The following is a 21,161-nucleotide window of genomic DNA, read 5'->3' on the forward strand; positions in this document are numbered from 1 at the left end:
TGAAGGAGTTTGACTGATTGAATGGAGAAATAGCTTTAATATTATCTAAAAGAACTGTTACCCAGGTACAGTCATTTAACATTTCAATGAAGCTGACAACTCTTTAATAAGATTTTAAGTTGCTAAACAGTTGTTCATCTGTGTTGGTAGTATTCTTTCCAGAAGTTACCTATGTTAGTGAAGTCACAAATCTAAACCAAAAATTAAAAAATTTAAATAAAAAATTAAATGTTTCTTGAACCCCTAGTTATTTAGTGAAATTGAGGGATAACAGATGTATAGGTCAGTGTTGCATGGAACTCCTGAGATGTTCTTCAGCAGACTATGTAGATACTGTAGGAATGATAGATGGAAAAAACATGAACTCAACACAAAATGGAAACAGTTGATGAGATCATGAACTGCTTCAGTAGATTAAACCCTCATTGAAAGTAAAACACAATTGATAATGCTCATAATAAATGGTCTAAAATGTTATAAAGACTTAATATTAACACAGATGTAACCAGTATTAAGAATTTCACACACAGTTGTTTTTGTTTTTCTAGCTTCATACATTTCTGGTGATGGAACTTCTGAATGGGGGAGAACTCTTTGAACGAATTAAGAAAAAAAAACACTTCAGTGAGACCGAAGCCAGTTATATCATGCGGAAGCTTGTTTCAGCTGTAAGCCACATGCATGATGTGGGAGTGGTACATAGAGATCTGAAGCCTGAGGTATAGAATAGTATGATCTTAAATAGCATCATTACTATTTATTCAATGATTGTGTCCTTTCTACTTATAGGGCATACTTCTTAAATAGAAAAAACCTAAAAGCATGCTTGTTGGATTTCTTTTTTCTTTCTATTTTGATCCCAAAGAAAACTATCCTCACCCTTGTATGGGTGAGAGATTTTTTTTTTTATGGAATGAATACTTCATATAACAGTTGTGAATAAAATAAGCAGTGCAAATTTTCTATCAAAAAATCAGGAAACTTTATCATACATACTATAATTAGCAGTTTTTTAATGATGCATTTAGAAAGTATATATTTTTTCCTTTTGAATTTAATTGTTGTTCTGTGAATAGAAATGTAAAGTTATATTACTAGTATCCAAATATTTATTTAACTAAATTGCATTCATATTTTTAAATGTTATATGGTATTTTTATCAACTATGCAATCACTTCTGCAAATATAGCAGCTTTTGTGCATATCTCATTTCTAGTGGCTCAGTTTCTCAAATAGATTTTTTTAAATAGTAAAATTGTGAACTTTAAAATCTTTACAAAACTAATGAGAAAAACAGTACTTTTACTCTTCTTGAATGAATCAGTTATTCTTGTATTATTGTATAACTGATAATTTTATAGAAATGAATTCCCATTAGCTTAGTACAAAATGGTATGTTCCTCTCTTTTAAAGCATGTAGTTATTTTAAATGTTTATTGTTTATAATATACCCTAAGTAGCATTTAAAATAATAATTTATTTGAAGCATATTTCTGTGTAAGGCTTATAAGAGATATCTCTCTAGAAACAGAATTCATGCCTATAATTTAAATAATATAGGTTTTTAAAATTTTTTTAGCATAGTCATATTTGGATCACACAAATATAGCTGATTAACATTTAAAATTTAGCTTGCTATGACTGTAATTACTCATATACTTTTATTAATATTATAGGCAATTGCCTAAAAGGATGTCTTTCATATATCTTCAACCCTTAAAGTAGCCTCTGTGCTTCCTTCTTTGCAGTTCTCACTCTCCTACTTACCTCCCACTGAAAATATGGTACTCTGTGTTAGAGATTAAACATCTATTTTTAAATGCAAAAGCACACCACTTAAATGTTTTCCTGATAGACAAGGAACAAGCATAAATTTTTTTAATTGGAAAGTGTTGAAAGTGCTGCTTTATGTCTATATAGACATACATGTCATACATTCTCATATATTTCATTCTTTGTTGTTGTTGTCTCATATGTGTGAGTATATGTTCTCTTCAGATTTGATCTCTGATCTTATTAGTGAAAAATATACTCTTTTCATTTATCTAACCTGCAAAGTTTTTTTTAATATTTTAGTTAAACTCTACTGTTTAATACATTCTTGAGCAAGTTTCCAGTAATTTTTAATCAGATTATGTTTTAGAAGACTAAAAACATGTACTTTATTAGCTTCTTATTTAATATCTTTCACTTTGTGTTTTAACTATTAGGTTATTTTTCTAAAACTAAAGTGTTTCTCTTACCTTGATTCCATATTTCATTAAGATCAGAAATTTATACTTCTTTTAGAAGTTATGTGTCAGGGTGGCTAGGTGGCCCAGTGGATAGAGCACCAGCCCTGGAGTCAGGAGTACCTGAGTTCAAATCCGACCTCAGACACTTAATAATCACCTAGCTGTGTGGCCTTGGACAAGCCACTTAACCCCATTTGCCTTGCAGATACCTAAAAAAAGAAAAAAAAGATCTTTAGGGGCAGCTAGGTGGGGCAGTGGGTAAAGCACTGGCCTTGGAGTCAGGAGTACCTGGGTTCAAATTTGGTCTCAGATACTTAATAATCACGTAGCTGTGTGGCCTTGGGCAAGCCACTTAACCCCATTTGCCTTGCAAAAACCTAAAAAAAAAAAAGTTATGTGTCATTCATTGCAAATTTCCTGTATAGATAAAATCATTTCTACCATGTGACATCATTAAATACTTTAATAAGGTGCTATATATATATATATATTAAAAATCATTTATTCATACTTGAAGTAGAAAATATAGAAACTGTAGTTCTTATTCCCTATTACCTTTGTTTGTTTGTAGGTTTTTTTGCAAGGCAAGTAGGGTTAAGTGGCTTGCCCAAGGCCACACAGCTAGGAGATTATTAAGTGTCTGAGACCGGATTTGAACCCAGGTACTCCTGACTCCAAGGCCTGTGCTTTATCTACTGTGCCACCTAGCTGCCCCCCCCATTACCTTTGACTGTACTTGCCTCCCAACCAATACCTTCCTCTAAAAATCTAAACTTTGGGCTTTGGGGAAGGAAGGAACGAATAAACTTAACTTTTTTTTTTTTAGATTTTTGCAATGCAGTGGGGTTAATGACTTGCCCAAGGCCACACAGCTAGGTAAATATTAAGGGTCTGAGGTGGGATTTTAACTCAGATCCTCCTGATTCCAGGGCTGGTGCTCTATCCACTGCACCAAGAAGGAAGGAATAAAAATTAGGAGGGGGGCCTACAGTTTGGTGGGTAGATGTTTAGAACATAATAGAATGGCATTAGAGTCACTGAAATAAGAACAGTAACCATTTAACTTTAATCAGTGAAACAAATGAACATTTTTTGAGCTCCTACGTACATGCTGAGTATTGTGCCTTAGCTCCATCTGCCTTTTGAGCAACAGTTTTGGGGGCATCATAGTTCAGTCACACTACAGAATACTTTTAGGTCCATTTCTAAAATATTTCATTTTTCCTTTTTTTTTTTTGTTTTTGTTTTTGTTTTTACAAGGCAATGGGGTTAAGTGATTTGCCCAAGGTTACACAACTAGGTAATTATTATGTGTCTGAGACTAGATTTGAACTCAGGTCCTCCTGATTCCAGGGCCATTTGCTCTATCCACCACACCACCTAGCTACCCCAGACATTTCTATTTTCGTAAAAGATTTTAGTCTATTCTTTTCCTGTGTCCCATCTTTTTTTTTTTTTTTTTTTAGGTTTTTGCAAGGCAAATGGGGTTAAGTGGCTTGCCCAAGGCCACACAGCTAGGTAATTATTAAGTGTCTGAGGCTGGATTTGAACTCAGGTACTACTGACTCCAGGGCTGGTGCTCTATTCACTGCACCACCTAGCTGCCCCTATCCCATCTTTTCAATGATTACACTACATTTAAACATGACTTAAATGTACTGTAAAGCTTCTTCAGGACTTCATGAATTCCACTTGTTATTTTTCCAGTCTTTAATAAAAAATGGACTTCTTAATTATGGTAAATTATAGTGCTTGTAATCATCACAGATTTAAGATCACAAATCTAAATTTAAATATTGCGAAATCTTCTCTGCCTAAAAAAATGGTAATAGGTAGTTTTAGCTTTCTTTTATTTCCTTATTATTCCTTCTGATTTGAGGAGGAAATCTTCAACAATTATATTTAATGACAGTTGAACTTTTTTAAATTATATTTTAATTATACTCTCTTTCTATTCGCTACTTCCTTTCTTTCTAGACCTTCTAACATGCTCAGGTTTACCCTTTCTTAAAACAACAACAAACTTTTTACTAGGCTCTATAATGAGGGCAGATAGGTGGTACAGTGCATAGAGGATGGCCTTGGAGTCAGGAGGACAGGAGTTTGAATCCGATCTCAGATGCTTGACCTTACTAACTGTGTGACCTTGGGCAAATCACTTAACCCTGATTGTCGCACGTCCAGGGCCATCTCCAGTTATACTGATCCATATCTGACCACTGGACCCAATTGACTCTGGAGAAGAAAGTGAGGCTGGTGACTTAGCACAACACCTCACTCAAAACTCAACCATGCGGGGCAGCTAGGTGGTGCAGTGTATAAAGCACCGGCCCTGGAGTCAGGAGTACCTAGGTTCAAATGTGGTCTGAGACAATAATTACCTAGCTGTGTGGCCTTGGGCAAGCCATTTAACCCCATTGCCTTGCAAAAACCTAAAAAAAAAAACCAACTCAATCATGTGCTTGTCATGCTATCACCTCCCTGATGTTGTGGCGGTCTTTGAAAATGAAAGACAAAAATAGGCTCTATAATGCTAACTAGTAATCCTGTATCTCATCTACTTTTCTCTACCAATCTCCTTTTAAAAACTGTCTCCATTCTTTACCAATAGTTCTCTGACTTCTGATCTTATCACATAACTGACTCTGCTGTTGATTTCTCCAGTGATTTCTCAGTTGCCAAATCTGAAAGCCTTTTCTCAGTCTTTATCTCAGCTGAATTTGACCCATTCTTTCTACTACGCTCTCTTTTTTCTTCATTCTTGTGACACCCCAAGGTTCTCCTCTGCACCCACTTCCTTTCTCTGTTTTCTCACTTTATGATTTCATCACTTTACATAGGTTCAATTACCCTCTATATTCATAATACTCCCAGATCAATTATATCAAACCCAAGTTTCTCTTTAGAGCTTTATACAAATCACAATATACCTAGTAAGTAATTTAACTTGGATTTCCTATAGGCATCATGTCACTCAGTCATGTCACCTAAATTTGTCCAAAATAGAATTCATTAAGTTTTAAAAAAAAAAAAATAATGCCTAAACTTAATTTCTGGATTATTGTCAAGGCCGTCCTATTCTTTCCAGTCATTAAGTTTTACAACCTTAGCATCATCCTCTAATCCTCACCTTCTCTTATTCTGCATATCCAATCAATTGCAAAATCTTGATTTCCACAATATCTTACCTTACTCCTCTTTATTTCAAGTCCTCATACCCACTCCTGTATATTAGCAAAATAAGTGAACTTATCCACAGCATTCAAAATCTCTCTATTCTAGTTTAAGCCTTCATCATCTCTCACTTGTACTTCCAGTACCCTCCTAATTGGACTCTCTAATTCAAGCCTTTCTCTTTCCAATTCTTCTTCCACACCAAAGTGATTTTTCTAAATTAAAGGCCACTCCAAACCCCACCCCACTCCCCAACTTCACCATCCAAATACATATTCATCTTCTTTAAATTCCAGTGGTTACTTCTAGGCTCAAATACAAATTCATTTAGTATTTAAAGCTCTAACCTTGCCCACCTCTCACTTTGCTTCTTTCCATGTATTCTGCCATCCATATTGGCCTATTTTCTGTTCCTTGAGCACTGTAGTCCATTTCCTATTTGGGGGCTTTTGTAACAGCTATCTCCTATACATGAATATTCTCCTTCCTCACTTCTACCTCTGCCTCTTGGAATTTTTGGTTACCTTCAGGCATCAGCTCAAGTACCATCACCTGTATGAACCTTTTCCTGATCCATCAGCTACCAGTGGCTTCCTCAGCTAGCTAACTAGCTACCTGGATATATGGATATATAGATGTATACATATAGACATACACATATTATCTCTACCCCTGGAACCTAAGCTCCTTGGGGTTAAAGATTGCCTCACCTTTGTGTTTTGTAATCATAGCTGCTAAGATAGTTAGTTCTGAACAAGTACTTGATTAATTTTACTTATTATAGAAATTAATTTCCTTTTAAAATTTAAAAAACTAGTATAGAATATAAATAGATCAATTAATATTGAAGTTGAGATAATTTTGATAAAATATGAAAAAATATTGGAATATATATTGAATCAAAGAGACCCAAATGGTTCATGGGACCTTGATTCAACAGATTAAACATTGACTGAAATAAATACTGCTTTAAATATAGTCATGAGGGACAGGATAGAAGGGATATCAATCATATATGAGAACAGGAAAAAGGCCAGTTTACCTGGATTACAGAATATGTTAAAGGAAAAAATAAGTAATAAAGTTTAAAAAGTACATTGAAGCCAGGTAATGAAGAGTTTTAAAAGATAATCAGAAACATATGATCCTAAGAGCAATAGAGAATTATTGGAGGTCATTGAGCAGAGGAGTGAACTTGTTTTCAGAAATTTCACTGTAGTACCCATTTGACAGTTGGATTGGAGAGGGAAAGACCTGAGGCTAAGAAATCAATACAAAATAGAAATAGGATAATTTGGAGGGGGAGTGTATTAGCCATGTGTGAAATCTGGAAGGGATTCATGTCAAAAAGTGGTGGTACCAGAGCTGACCAGAGGTTCATCTTAGGATGGCATTAAGGAAACATTCTAGGTAGATAGGATAGTCATTTGCAAGAGTAAAGAGATGGGAGATGAAGTGCCAGTACATGGAATAGTAAGAGGTTCAATTTGATTATCCATACAATAGTAACATTGTGAGATGATCAGTTATGATAAGTGCAACTCAGGTAGTTCAGTGATCAAGGACAATACAGTTTTTTTCTTTCTTTCCTTCTAATGCTTTTTTTCACCCCTTGGAACTAATTCTTCTTTCACAACTTAAGTAACTTAGAGATGTGTTAAACACAATTTTACATATGCAATCTATATTAGATTATTTGCTACCATGGGGAGGGGTGGGGTAGGAAGAAGGGTGGTGAAAAAATGTGGAACTCAAAAACTTACAAAAGGATGGATGTTGAAAACTATATTTTTTTTATTTTGTTAAAGATTTTATTTAATTTGAGTTTTACAATTTTTCCCCTGATCTTACTTCCCTCACCCCACCCCCCACAGAAGGCAATTTGTCAGTCTTTACATTGTTTCCATGGTATACATTGATCCAAATTGAGTGTGATGAGAAACAAATCATATCCTTAAGGAAGAAACATAAAGTATAAGAGATAGCAAGATCAGACAATAACTTATCAGATTTTTTTTTTTCTAAATTTAAGGTAATAGTCCTTGGACTTGGGGCAAACTCCATGGTTCTTTATCTGGATACAGATGGTATTCTCCATTGCAGACAGCTTAAAAATGTCCTTAATTGTTGCACTGATAAAATGAGTATACAGTGTTTTTCTGGTTCTGCTCATCTCACTCAGCATCAGTTCATGCAGATCCCTCCAGGTTTCCCTGAATTCCCATCCCTCCTGGTTTCTAATAGAACAATAGTGTTTCATGACATACATATACCACAGTTCACTAAGCCATTCCCCATTTGAAGGACATTTACTTAATTTCCAATTCTTTGCCACTATAAACAGGGCTGCTGTGAATATTTTTCTACAAGTGATGTTTTTACCCTTTGAAAACTATATTTGGTTGTTGAAAACTATCTTTGCATTTAAATAAATAAAAAAAAAGAGTCTAGTTTGGCTAAACATAGTATACATTAAAGAGAATAATTTTTAATAAATTTGGCAAAGTGAGTTGAGGCTAGGTGATTTAGGGTAAATGGCAATGGAATTTATATTTGATTGAAGAGGTAATATGTAACCACTGTAATTTATTAAATTTGAGGGTAGGATGGTCATACTTGTTTGTATGAAAAACAGGGGTGTATGGGAGAGATTTTGTAGACAATGTAATTATAAGAGTTAGTAATAGCTTGGAATATGTGAAGTGAGTAAAAGTGGGGATTCAAGGATAATACTGAGGTTGTGAACCTGGATGACAGAGAAGATGGTGTGCCCTTAACAAAAATCAAGAAATTCATAGGAACACTGGGAATGAGGGGAGAAGTAGAGAGTTCATTTTTAGACCTGAGTTTTAAATGCCTGGAGTTATACCAAATTCACAATGTCCAATAGGTAATTAGTGACCCAGAACTTAAAAAAAGACTAAGGTTGAATCTATAGATCTGGGGGGTCATCTATGTAGAGATAATAATTAAGCCCCTGAAAGCTAGTGAATTTATCAGGAAAGAGCTTAAGAGAGCCAGAAATGAGCCCAACATAGTGTCTTGAGTAAAACTCAAAAACTAAATATTTTCAGTTCTTTTAACTGACCAGCTTAAGGTATGATACCCAGTCCTTTCAGTATTCTGAGGACCATCTTCTGTATAGACTGTTGTTTGTCAGTGTTTTTGTAAAATATGACACCTAGAGCAGCATTCTCATTTATATGAAAACTTTAAGGGTTTATAAAGCACCTTTCTTAATGCAGTATATTTATGTAGTCTGACCTGAATAGAGTGCAGTAAAACTATCACTTATGGAGGCCATGTCAATATTAATGTAAATTAATGTCACATTAGGTAATTTTACTGCTATATTACATTGTTGGCTCATATTAAAATTTCTAGGCCACTAAAGCACTAGATGGTCCTCAATTCTTATCTAGCTCCTTCTAGCATTCTTTCAGACCTGACTGCACTCATAAGACACTGAATCTTTCTCTCATGCTCCACTCCACCCCACCCACCCACCCCCCACCCCTAGCTTCCTCCAAACTTCTTTTGAAAGGAATCAAGTATAGGTGAATAAAAAATTTATATGAATATATACAAAATGTTTTCTAGGAGAAGGACAGTTGCATGATCATGATGGGCATCCTTTGAGCTTTGAAGAAAACTAGGTAAGCATAGGTAAATGCCTTTCAGGCATGGAAGTTAGTCTGTTCAAAGGCATTAATACAGAAGATGGAATATCTTAAATAGGAAACAGTTAAAAAAGTCTTTTTTTTAACTGGAATGTAGTGTTAGTGAATGAGGATAATGTACAATAAGTCTGATAGGTTGAACCTAAATTGTGAAGGACAGAGGAGAGGAGTCTGTCTATATTTTATCTTCAAGGCAAGAGAGAGTGTGAATTGAATGTGAGATATAATAAGGAGGTAAAATTTGTAAAGCTTTGATTAGCTCCTTTGTTATCAAAGACCACAAACCAAAAACCATCACTATGTCAAAGACAAGTTAGTCTGAATGTGCTGATCAGAGCAATATGTTCTTGGGATGTTCTACCATAGGTTGAACACAAATACTCCATGTGAAAACCCTGGGGTATTTACTCTAAACACATATCTCAATGTTTCCTTTGAGCTGCTTCAGTTCTGCCTTGCTTATAGAGAACAGCACCCTTTCTTATGAGGATATGCCATGCTTTGCTGTGCTGTGCTAGTGTCTCCTATGCTGCACAGTCAATTCCAAAGATCTTAAGACAGACCTTGAGAGTGTCCTTTTATTGCTTTTTCTGACCCCCCTTGTGAGCACTTGGCCCATGTGAGTTCTCCATAAAATAATCTTTTTGACCAGAATTCTGGTTTTCTAACATTTTGACTAGTCCCATTCCAGATGGCTCTCTCTAGTAACTCTTGAATGCTTGGCAGTTTAGCTTGACACTGAGGTGTCTAGTATCTTCTCCTTCCAGGTGATCTTCAAAATCTTCTTAAGACAATTTAAATGGAAGCTATTCAGTTTCCTGGCATGGCACTGGTAGATTATCCAGGTTTCACAGTCATACAGCAATGAGGTCAGCACCACAACTCCATAGACTTTGTCTGGTAGTCAGTCTATCTCTTTTCTCTCACACTTTTTTTTGGAGCCTCCCAAATGCTGAGCTAGTTTTACCAATATGTGTTTCAACCTGATTATCAATGTGTCCTTTCCCTAGAAAGTATACTGCCAAGGTAAGTGAACTTAACCACATTATTCAAAACTTCTCCATTTGCTTTAACCAGTGGTTTCACATGTGGATGGTGTGATGCTGACTGCTGGAGTGCCTATGTTTTCTTGGTGTTAATTGTTAGTCCATAATTAGCACAAGCAGTGGAGAATTGATCCATACTTTGTTGCATTTCAGTTTCAGAGGCTGCATTGAGTGCACAGTCGTCATGTGCAATTAGAAGATCATACACCAACACTCCCTCCACTTTGGTCTTGGCTTATAGCCTTTTCAAGTTGAAAAATTTACCATCAGTGAGATAACTGACCTTGAGGCCATGTTCATCCTCAGTGATGGTATTTGATAACATGACTGAAAAAATCATGCTAAAAAGTATGGGAGCAAGGGCAGCTAGGTGGCACAGTAGATAGAGCACTGGCCCTGGAGTCAGGAGTACCTGAGTTCAAATCCAGCCTCAGACACTTAATAATTACCTAGCTGTGTGGCCTTGGGCAAGCCACTTAACCCCATTGCCATAAATAAATAAAAAGTATGGGAGCAAGGACACATCCTTGTTTCACTCCATTGGTGACTGGGAAATCTCAAGAGCATCATCCACTATCCAGAACCCAGGCATGCATACCATCATGGAACTGATGCACAATACTGATGAACTCCCAGCAGCCATATTTTGCCATAATTTTCCATAAATCTGGGTGACTGATGGTATTAAGGACCTTGGTCAGATCTGCATATGTTGTATACAGACCTCTGTCCTGCCATTGTTCCTCGACCTTTTCTAAAGCCACACTAACTCTCAAGAAGATGACCATCTTTCAGATGAAGGATCAGCCTATTAAGGAAGACTCTGGCAAGAATCTTGCCAGCAAAGATTAAGGTAGAAATCACACTTGTAATTGTCACAGAACAGATCTATCCCCTTTACCTTTATAGAGATGGACAGTGGGGAGGCATCCTTGAACTTCTGGGAGATAATCTCATGCCATATAACCTGGAAAATTTCAGTCAGCTTTTGTATGAGCAATGGACCCCCCACCTTGTAAATCTCATCTGGAGTAAAATCAGCAGCAAGTGCTTTGCTTTATGAAAGGATCCTAATGGCACTCAAAACCCCTTTTTCAGTTAGAACTTCAGCTAGAGGTAAATGGTCAGTGACTTCCTCATTGATTGATGATGGTCTGTGAAAAACACTATGGAAGAATTCAGCCCATTTATCTAGCATCATGTCCCTATCACTAATTAATGTAGCTTCATCAGCATGACGTAGTTAAGATGCACCATGTGTCTTTGATCCATAAATTAACCTTCAGGGAATCATAAAAGCACTTTGGAATGTTACTATCTTCATAAAACTGAATTTCATCTGCCTTCTTATTGAACCAAGAATCCTGAATCTCTCTAAGCTTCACTTGTACTTTATTTTTTTTCTGATTTTATTTATTTAAAAGACCTATAACATTGACTCATTTTTAAAGCTTACAACTAATGTTGTGGTGATTACTGAATGGACAAATTCTTTTCTTTTTTTAATTTTATTTATTTTCACAGTACTACAATATTCTTGTAAAAGTAAATATAATCCACCCTTCCTCCCAAAAAAGAAAGAGAAACCTCAAGACAAATAAAGTGAGAGAAAAGGATAAAAAATGTACTTTACTTTCAATAGAATCAAATGCTGTCATCTTAGTGATAGATGAACTATCTTGTTGGTGCTCCTCATTTTCAACAAACTAGTATTGATGTTTGTTACTGTTCTGATCCATATGAGCAAAGGCAGTGCTATACACCAAACCTCTGAAAGCTGCCCACTTCTTGTGTTGGCTCAATGTTCCCTCCAAGTTAGCAAAAAACTATTCCCACTCAGAGAAACACAATAATCTCTTGATATTAATTCTTCTTGTAGTCATTTTGGGTTGGGGCCAATGCTTTGCTTGAATGTAAATATCTAGCTTGGAGAAGATGAGTCTGTGATCAGTCCAGCACTCTGTATCACACATTGCCTTTATCACTCTCACATCCTGTCTGTCTCTTCTTCTTATAATCAAATAGTGTAATAGATGTCAGTGTTTGCTGTGAGAGTGAATCCAAGAGGTTTAGTTAAATTTAGATGAACAGAAGAATGTTTGTGATGAGATGATCATGAGATGTGTAAGTCTTAAATAGTAAGTGACCATTGTTGTTGCTGTTTCCAACGCCATTCTTCCCAAGAACTCTCTGCCATGTTTGGTAGATTGAAACTACTCTAGGGGGCAGCTAGGTGGTGCAGTGAATAAAGCACCAGCCCTGGAGTCAGGAGTACCTGGGTTCAAATCCTGTCTCAGACACTTAATAATTACCTAGCTGTGTGGCCTTGGGCAAGCCACTTAACCCCATTGCCTTGCAAAAAAAAAAAAAAACCTAAAAAAAAAGAAAGAAACTACTCTAGCGTAAAAGTCACCCAGAATTATAAGCTTATCCTCTTTTTTGGGTATGTTGATGATGAAGTTCTCCAGTACTTCATAAAATTTTTCTTTGACTTCATCAGTATTTGGCATGGTAGATGGTAAGATGGCCTGACAAGATGATGGTGTCATGATGTTTGACTGAAGTGGCAAATGCATTGTCATGAGACTTTTGTTCATTCCTTTTGGAAGGCATGCAAGCTTGTTGACAAATCAGTTTTGATTGCAAAACCTACGCCAACTTCATGCTAAGCTTCATGGCCCCTTCACTGCGGCCACTGGAGAAAAACATGTATACAGTTTCAACTTCAGTAAGTTGGCTTTCATTTGCCAGTGTTGTTTCACTCAGGGTTGCTGTTAGGATATGATACCTGCTGAGTTCTCTTGCAACAAGAGGCGTTCGTCTTTCAGGTCTGTCGGATCTTGTGTTATCTAGAATATGTGCACATACATTCCATGTACCCCACAGTGAGGGGAATTATCTTTGAAGAAGTTTTTGTATATTTATGTTTTGACTGCAGAGTTAGATTCCCACCTGCTTGTAATAAGACCAGGGTTGGATAAGTAGACAGTTTTTAGGGCATCTTTTCTATCACTTCCTCACAACAGAAGATGAGCAGTGTGATCCTATTCAGTCACCCAGAGAGTTGCCGAATCCCATTGTTGTTTCCAGTAAGGAATGATCTGAGCTGTCTATGTGCAGGGCAGAAGACTACAGCTCCCAGGGTATCTGTACCTGCTCTTTGATCACCTGTCTATCAGCACAGGACTTTGAAATAAAAATGGGTGATGTCTCTTAAATCTTGCATGAATTGAATTTAAGTGAGACAGTTGCATAGTCTTTGGCCTTACTCTCTCTTCCAAAGTCATCGCAGTCCAGTGGCAAGACAGAGTCAATATATCTGGTGATGGCTCCAGGTGTAGTGAATGACCTTGGCAGCTTGGATGTCTAACCAGACACTAAACATTGCACAGCACCTGCCTCAGCTGACTTTATGATTGTTAGAGCAAATTGTTCTCATCCACCCATTCCACCAGGGGAAGTCTTCAAGTACTTGGGATAGATACCCCCCAACTCATTATTGGATTTGAGACCCCCATGATTATCCTCATGGTTTAGCTCCTCTATTGAAATGGCTTACTGGACTGTGCCTGCTATTCATACTACAGCTTTTTCTAGTCCTAGGTGAGAGTCAGGTGGATATCAGAGTGGGAAAGCAGTCTTGCAAAGGGCTCAGTCACCCTCACACCAGAGGTGCTAGGTGTCCTTGAACACACTCTACACCCCATCACTGATGGGAGCTCCAAAGTGTAGGCTGTAGGTGGAAATGACCATTCTAACCAATGAAATCCCTAAAGGCATATATCCTAAGTTGTTATCCATGTACACAGAGAGATGTTTGGCCCCAGTATACTTCTCAGGATGGGTTCTATGGTATTCATAGTCCTTTACTCCTATTTCTCCCACTACCTCTATGCAGAGAATGAGGGAGAGAAAAGAAGAAAGACTCCAAAATTACAAAACTTATGTAATTGGAAGTATGGTAGTACTTTCAATAGAAATGAAGAAGTCAGAAAGGTGGGGAAAGTTGGGGATGCAGATGTATGGAGATGAGTTTTATTTTGGACATGTACAGTTTGAGATGCCTAGAGTATATGCAGTTGGAGATGTCTAATAGGCAGTTGGTGATGCTAGACTGAATTTCAGGGGAATAGATGAAGGCTTAATGTTTGCGTCTTAAGAGTCATCTGTGGAGAGATGATGATCACTAAACCCATGAAAACTGCTGTGATTAAGTGATTTCTGAGAAAGGAGCATAGAACAGAGTCCTGGAGAATTCCTAGATAACTCCCCCATTCTTTTAAGTAACTGTTTATGGTAGGGTTGAAAAAACAAAAAGCAAGTCAGAAAACAATTAAATAACAAATTAATTTAATTCAACAAATTTTTGTTAACCAGTTACTATATGCAATGTACTTTGCTAAGTACATCTCAAAGTCACTCAAGAACTTCTATTTTGTTAAGTACCATATGTTTGAGATTTGGTCTTTTTTTTTTTTAAGATAATAGTATGGGCAGTCAGGAAGGGAAATGAACAACATTGGTTTGAATTACTGTGGAAGTTTAAGGAGAAAATAGAATTTTTAAAAACCTACTCTCCAGATTGAAGGAGCACTATAATCAAAGGCACAGTTTGGATTAATCATTCTGTAGTTTGAGAACAAAGAAAAATAATAACTTTGGATGATCCTTGATGTCTTAATATAAGGCATTTGAATTTAATCCAATAACAGATAAGTTAATCACTGCCAAATCTTGAAACAAAAATTCTGAAACAAACGGAAAGTTCAACAAGAGATGAAAAGCATATAAGAAGGGAATACTATAAGTAGAGTTTAAAGAAATAAGAGAAAGTGAAGCTAGAGGAGCAAAACTGAAAGCACAATGATTTATTTACCATAAAGTTTTGAACAAGGGAGTAATTAACATTTAGGATGTATCATTCGTTTTAGGAAGACGGATGGGGGAAAAAAAGGAAGTTGCACCAATCTTAGTATGATACAATATTTGTCCTCCATTCTCAAAGAAGACTATGACATCAGGGAGGTGAGGCCATGACAAGCACATGAATTGGATTTGAGTGAGGGAGTGCTGTGCTAAGTCACAATCTCACTTTCTCCTCCTGAGCCATCTGGCTTCAATGTCCAGATATGAATCAGAACGAATAGAGATGACCCTGGATGCAAGACAGTCAGGGTTAAGTGACTTTCTCAAGGTCACAGAAGCTAATACTTGAAAAAGTATCTGAGGCTGGATTCAAACTCCTGTTCTTCTGATTCTAGTACCATATATTGAAAGCATTCCTTTTATCGATCCAAGTGAAATCTTCCCTAGAAGAATGATTTGTAGTGTTTAGGTTGACATTTGTTTTATAAGTTTTATAAAGACTTAAAAAGTTTTTAATGTGAAAAGGGTCTTCATAAAAATTTTAAAATAATTTTAATGCTGTACTTTAAAATATTTATAATTTGAGGTCATTTAGTATTTTTATGTCTACCACTACCACTTACAAGGTGTTAGGCTAGGCATTTCATAGAATACAGTCATATAAAACATGATTTCTGTGCCCAGCTGAGAGTGTACAACAAATATACAAAAATGCATGAGACCCTGGTTTCATGTGTGTGCACACACACACACACATATGTTTTAGTGGAAACAGTTTCCATACTGTGAGTTCAACGTAATCACAAAAATCTCACAGAAAGTATTAGGTGCTAATTCCAAAGTAGGAATTATGAACCAGAGTTAAAATAACTTCAGCCATGTACAGTTTGAAATGCTAAGAGCTTAAGGTCAATGAGCAAAGAAGATCAAGGCCTTAAGTGCCTAAGAACTAATTCATACCCCTGCCCCACTGCTTACATTCCTGATAATATGGCTGCTGCACAAGTTGACCCATGGCTTATAACAGAACTCCAACTCCACATTCCATATCCCTCAGCCCTTCCATGTCTTGGAGATCCAAATTCTACTGAAAGTGGCAGAAATTTGCACAGATCTTGTTAGCCATATTGGCAGCATTCTGCACTGTAAAAGAGCACAGCCTTAGTGAAGAATCAAAGGGAATGGGGCTAAGCATGTTGACTGGTAATATAATTCAATTCTTCACCCTGACACCCCCTCTTACCAGTACCTCAGAGAACCAAATTCCAAATGGCAAAAATTTGCTCAGGTTCCAATAATACTTTGGCCAATTGACCAGAGAACTGTGGATAAAAAGGTTCAAGACATATGTGTAGGTACATTGTGTGGCATGGGTGAGGGGAAAAAGAAAAGAGTTTGAAAAAGAGAAAACATGAATTTAGACAAACATCCTATACCACATACCAAGATAAGGTCAAAATGGGTACATGAGTTAGACATAAAGGTGATACCATAAACAAACTGGAAGAACAAAGACTACCTGTCATATCTATGGAAAATGGAAGGATTTATGACCAAATGAGATGAGAACATTGCAAAACATAAATGGATAATTTTGATTGTATTAAATTTTAAAGGTTTTACACAAACTCCAGTCTGAATCAGATTGAAGCATAGTTTTTCTTTGCTTTATTTTTTTGAGTGTTTATTGGTTTTGTGGTTTGCAAATTTTTTTTGGTCTGTTTTCTTTCACAACTTGACTCATGTGGTACTATATTTTGCATGATTGCACATATATAACCTGTATCAAATTACTTGCCTTCTTAATGAGGAGGTGGGAAAGTTTGAAACTCAAAATTTTTTTTAAAAAAGTAAATTTTAATAGTTGTTTTTACATGTAATCGGGGAAAAAATAAAATATTTTAAAAGTTTTTAAAAACAGAAACAGGTGGTGCAGTGGATAAAGCACCGGCCCTGGAGTCAGCAGTACCTGGGTTCAAATCTGGTCTCAGACACTTAATAATTACCTAGCTGTGTGGCCTTGGGCAAGCCACTTAACCCCATCTGCCTTGCAAAAAAAAAAAAAACCTTAAAAAAACAGAAAAAGCAATTAAAGAATTGAATATGTACTTTTTTTTAAAAAAATTACAAAGCTATCAAATAAACCTAACATAAGTAGAAAATAGGAGGTATTAAAATTAGAGGAAAAAAACTGAAACCAAAAAAATAGACATTGTAATTAAAGTCTGGTTCTTTAAGAAGAGCAACCTTTATCCAATTTAATTTTTGGAAGAAAACAAAACACTAGAAAACCAAATCAACAAAGTAACCAATGAGCAAGGTAAAATTATAACAAAACCAGAATAAAAAAGAATAACTAGAGCCTATTATGTATAATTTTCTGCTAACAAAACTGAGATCACAAAATGAAGGTATTACACTATTTGTATATTAAACTGGCAGTAAATCAGATATCTTAAGTAACCCATGTTCAGAAAAAGTAATAGAACTAGCTATTAAGGAACCACCAAAGGAAAAAGTAGATCCCTATCCTTATGAATTCACAAGGTAATTCAAACTTTTAACAAATAATTTGTATCCATACTGCACAGATTATTCTCAAAAATTAAGAAATAAAATACCCTACTAGAATCCTTTAATAAGATATAACCCTAATATCTAAATTAAGGAAGAATAAAATACAAGAGTGCTTGCAAACCATGTCATTAATTAATAGTGATTCAAAATTACTAAATAAAATTCTGTCAAAAAGACTATAGTGATTTATATAAGAAATCATTCATTTGTGACCAAATAGAATTTCTACCAGGAATGCAAGATTCCAAAGAAAACAACCGACATAATTATTCATTTTAAACTACAAACATTCCACAAACTACTTGATTATCTTAGTAAATATATAAAAAGCCTTTGACAAAGCACAACGCCAATTTTTGCTAGAACTTATAAAGTATAAGCATAGGAGGGGCTTTTTAATTTCATAAGTTCTTATCTAAAGCCAAAAGTAAGTATTCTATACAATAGGGATACACTCGAACCTTTTTCAGAGTAAAACAAGGATGATCATTCTCCCTACTATTATTCATATAGTTCTAGAAATGCTAGCAGTATCAAATAAGACAAGAGTAGGAAATTTATGGCATAAAGATAAAAATTAGGAGATAAAACTATCCCTATTTGGTAATGATATGACATACCTGGAATATCCTAGCAATTCAATGTAGAAATTAATCGAGATAGCTTCACCACAGTTGCAGGCTAAAAAGAACACCTTCAAAATTTAACCACATTCCCATATTATAATAATAACAAATATCAGAATTCAAGTGGTGCCATGCCAATATAAATAAAATATTAAAGGGCGGCTGGGTGACTCAGTGGATAGAGCACCCACCCTGGAGTCAGGAGTACCTGAGTTCAAAGCTGGCCTCAGACACTTAATAATTACCTAGCTGTATGGCCTTGGGCAAGCCACTTAACCCCGTTTGCCTTGCAAAAACCTAAAAATAAATAAATAAAATATTAAGATGCTTAATAATTGCCTAGCTGTATGACCTTGAGCAAGTCACTTAATCCCACTGCCTTGCAAAAAACCCAAAAATATAAATAAACCAAATAACTAAAAATACATAAAGTATCAATTTCAGTCTACCAAAGCACCCGAATAGATTGAATTACAAAATACTCCTTAAAGAAATAAAGATTAACATATTAGTAGAAGACTATTCATTTCTTATGGCCGGGCTATACCAATATAATAAAAATGATGGTACTACCAAAATTAACTTATACATTTAATGCCATGTCAATCAGATTGCCAAAGGGATATTTTATAAAACTTGGTAAATTAATCACAATATTGACATGAAAACAAAAGATGAAATAAAAATGAAAGGGGAATGATACTTCTAGGTCTCAAACTATATAATAAAGCAGAAGTCATTGAAACCACCTAGTGTTGATTAAAAAATGAAAAGTCGGATCAATGGAACAGACCAGGCAGAGAATCAGAAGCAATAGAATCAAATCAGTGTTTAATAAACCAGAAAATTAAAATTCCTTAGGAAAGAATTCCTTATTTTATAAATATTGGAAAAATTGAAAAATAGTCTGGCAGAAATTAAGCTTAGACTACCAGTTTATACCATGTTCCATAATCTAAATTGGATATATGTCCTTAATATTGAAGGTCATAAAATTAAATAATTCAAAAATAAACTGATGTACCTTTCACAACCATCAGTAGGAGATGTATTGTTAACCAAAGGTTAAAGGCAATTCCAAAAGATAAAACTGATTATTCATTTTCATTTGATTCTGAAAAGTTAACAAAACTGATTCATTTAGGATAGAAAGAAAATTTGTGTGGGGAAACAAAACTTCTCTATAAATATTTGGTATCCAAGATATAATACTAATTAACATAAATATGTTTCATGCATATATATAATGAATATTTTATTGACTTATATATCTTCATATTTATAGTAATCAGCCATTTTCCAGTCAATTAGTAGTCAAGGGATATGAACCAATAAATCTCAAAGAATTGTTTAGTATTCAAACTACATGAAAAAGAATGCAAACCCTGTAAGTCAAGAAAAGATGACAAAAGTAAATGCTGTGGTTGTGGGAAAAGTCACACTGGTGCATTTTGGGGAGAACTGTGAGTTAATATAAACATTTTGAAAAAGTTTGTGAAGTTATGCAAATAAAACAATTGAAATGTTCATATTCTTTGACTTACAAGTTCCATTTGGGTCTTATACCCCAAGGAAGTCATTGAAAGGAAGGATGTCCACCAAAGTACTTACAGTAGTACTCTAGCAAAGAGTGTAATTGCCTTTAGCAAAGAATTGGAAACAAAGTAGATGTCCATCAATCGAGGAAAAAGTATGGAAATATCTACAAGAACTAATGTAGAATGAAATAAGCAAAGCCAAAATATATTATGCACAATGAATACAACAATGTAAAAGTTAAGAACAAGTATCTGGGGCAGCTAGGTGGTACAGTGGATAGAACACTGGCCCTGGAGTCAGGAGGACCTGAATTCAAATATGGCCTCAGACACTTAATAATTACCTAGCTGTGTGATCTTGGGCAAGTCACTTAACCTCATTGCCTTGCAAAAACCAAAAAAAAGCAAACACAAAATCAAAAGTGAATGTAGTAAAATTATAAAAAACAAGCATAAGATGACATGATGCTCTACTTAGAGAATCCCAAGAAATCATTCAAAAATCTACTTGGAAAAATTAGCAATTTTAGCAAAGTTGCAGGTTATAAAATAAACCCTCATAAATCCTCAACTTTTCTATATATGTCTAGCAAGATACAGCAGGAAGAGCTAGAAAGAGAAATCCCATTCAAAGTAACCTCAGACAATACAAAATACCTGGGAGTCTATTTGCCAAGACAAACTCAGAAACTTTTTGAAAACAATTATAAAACACTTCTCATACAAATTAAATCAGATTTAAATAACTGGGCAAATATCAACTGCTCATGGATATGTAGAGCTAATATAATAAAAATGACAATTCTACCAAAATTAAACTGCTTGTTTAGTGCCCTACCAATCAAAATTCCAAAAAATTACTTTAATGAGTTAGCAAAAATTCTAAGTAAATTCATATGGAAAAATAAAAAGTCAAGAATTTCCAAGAACTTAATGAAAAAAGTACAAAAGAAGGGGGCTTAGCCCTACCTGACCTAAAATTATAAAGCATCAGTCATCAAAACTGTTTGGTATTGGCTAAGAAATAGAGTGGTGGACCAGTGGAATAGACTAGGTGCAAAAGCAGGAGACGATTATAGTAATCTGCTGTTTGATAAACCCAAAGAGTCCAGCTATTGGGATAAAAACTCCCTCTTTGATAAAAACTGTTGGGAAAATTGGAAGTTAGTATGGAAGAAACTTAGATTAGACCAACACCTAACACCCTTTACCAAGATAAGATCCAAATGATTACAGGACTTAGACATAAAAAAAAAAATACTATAAGCAAATTAAAAGATCAAGGACTAGTTTACTTGTCAGATCTATGGAAAGGGGAGCAGTTTATGACTAAGGAAGAGTTGGAGAACATCACCTAAAACCAACTAGATGATTTCGATTACATTAAATTAAAAAGCTTTTGCACAGATAAAACCACTGA

General features: G+C 35.3%; 1 protein-coding gene across 4 annotated transcripts in view; it reads left to right on the forward strand.

The window, feature by feature from the left end:
* Positions 1–21,161, forward strand: part of RPS6KA5 (ribosomal protein S6 kinase A5) — a 238,733-nt gene that overhangs the window by 172,553 nt on the left and 45,019 nt on the right. For 3 of the 4 annotated variants that reach the window (XM_074235501.1, XM_074235504.1, XM_074235505.1), the window contains one exon: positions 549–719. In XM_074235501.1, the coding sequence (XP_074091602.1) occupies positions 549–719 (171 nt within the window). The remainder of the gene's footprint in view (positions 1–548; positions 720–21,161) is intronic. The other variant, XM_074235503.1, reaches the window with a different exon arrangement.

This window comes from Macrotis lagotis, chromosome 4 (assembly GCF_037893015.1).
Source record: "Macrotis lagotis isolate mMagLag1 chromosome 4, bilby.v1.9.chrom.fasta, whole genome shotgun sequence".
NCBI lineage: Eukaryota > Metazoa > Chordata > Mammalia > Peramelemorphia > Peramelidae > Macrotis > Macrotis lagotis.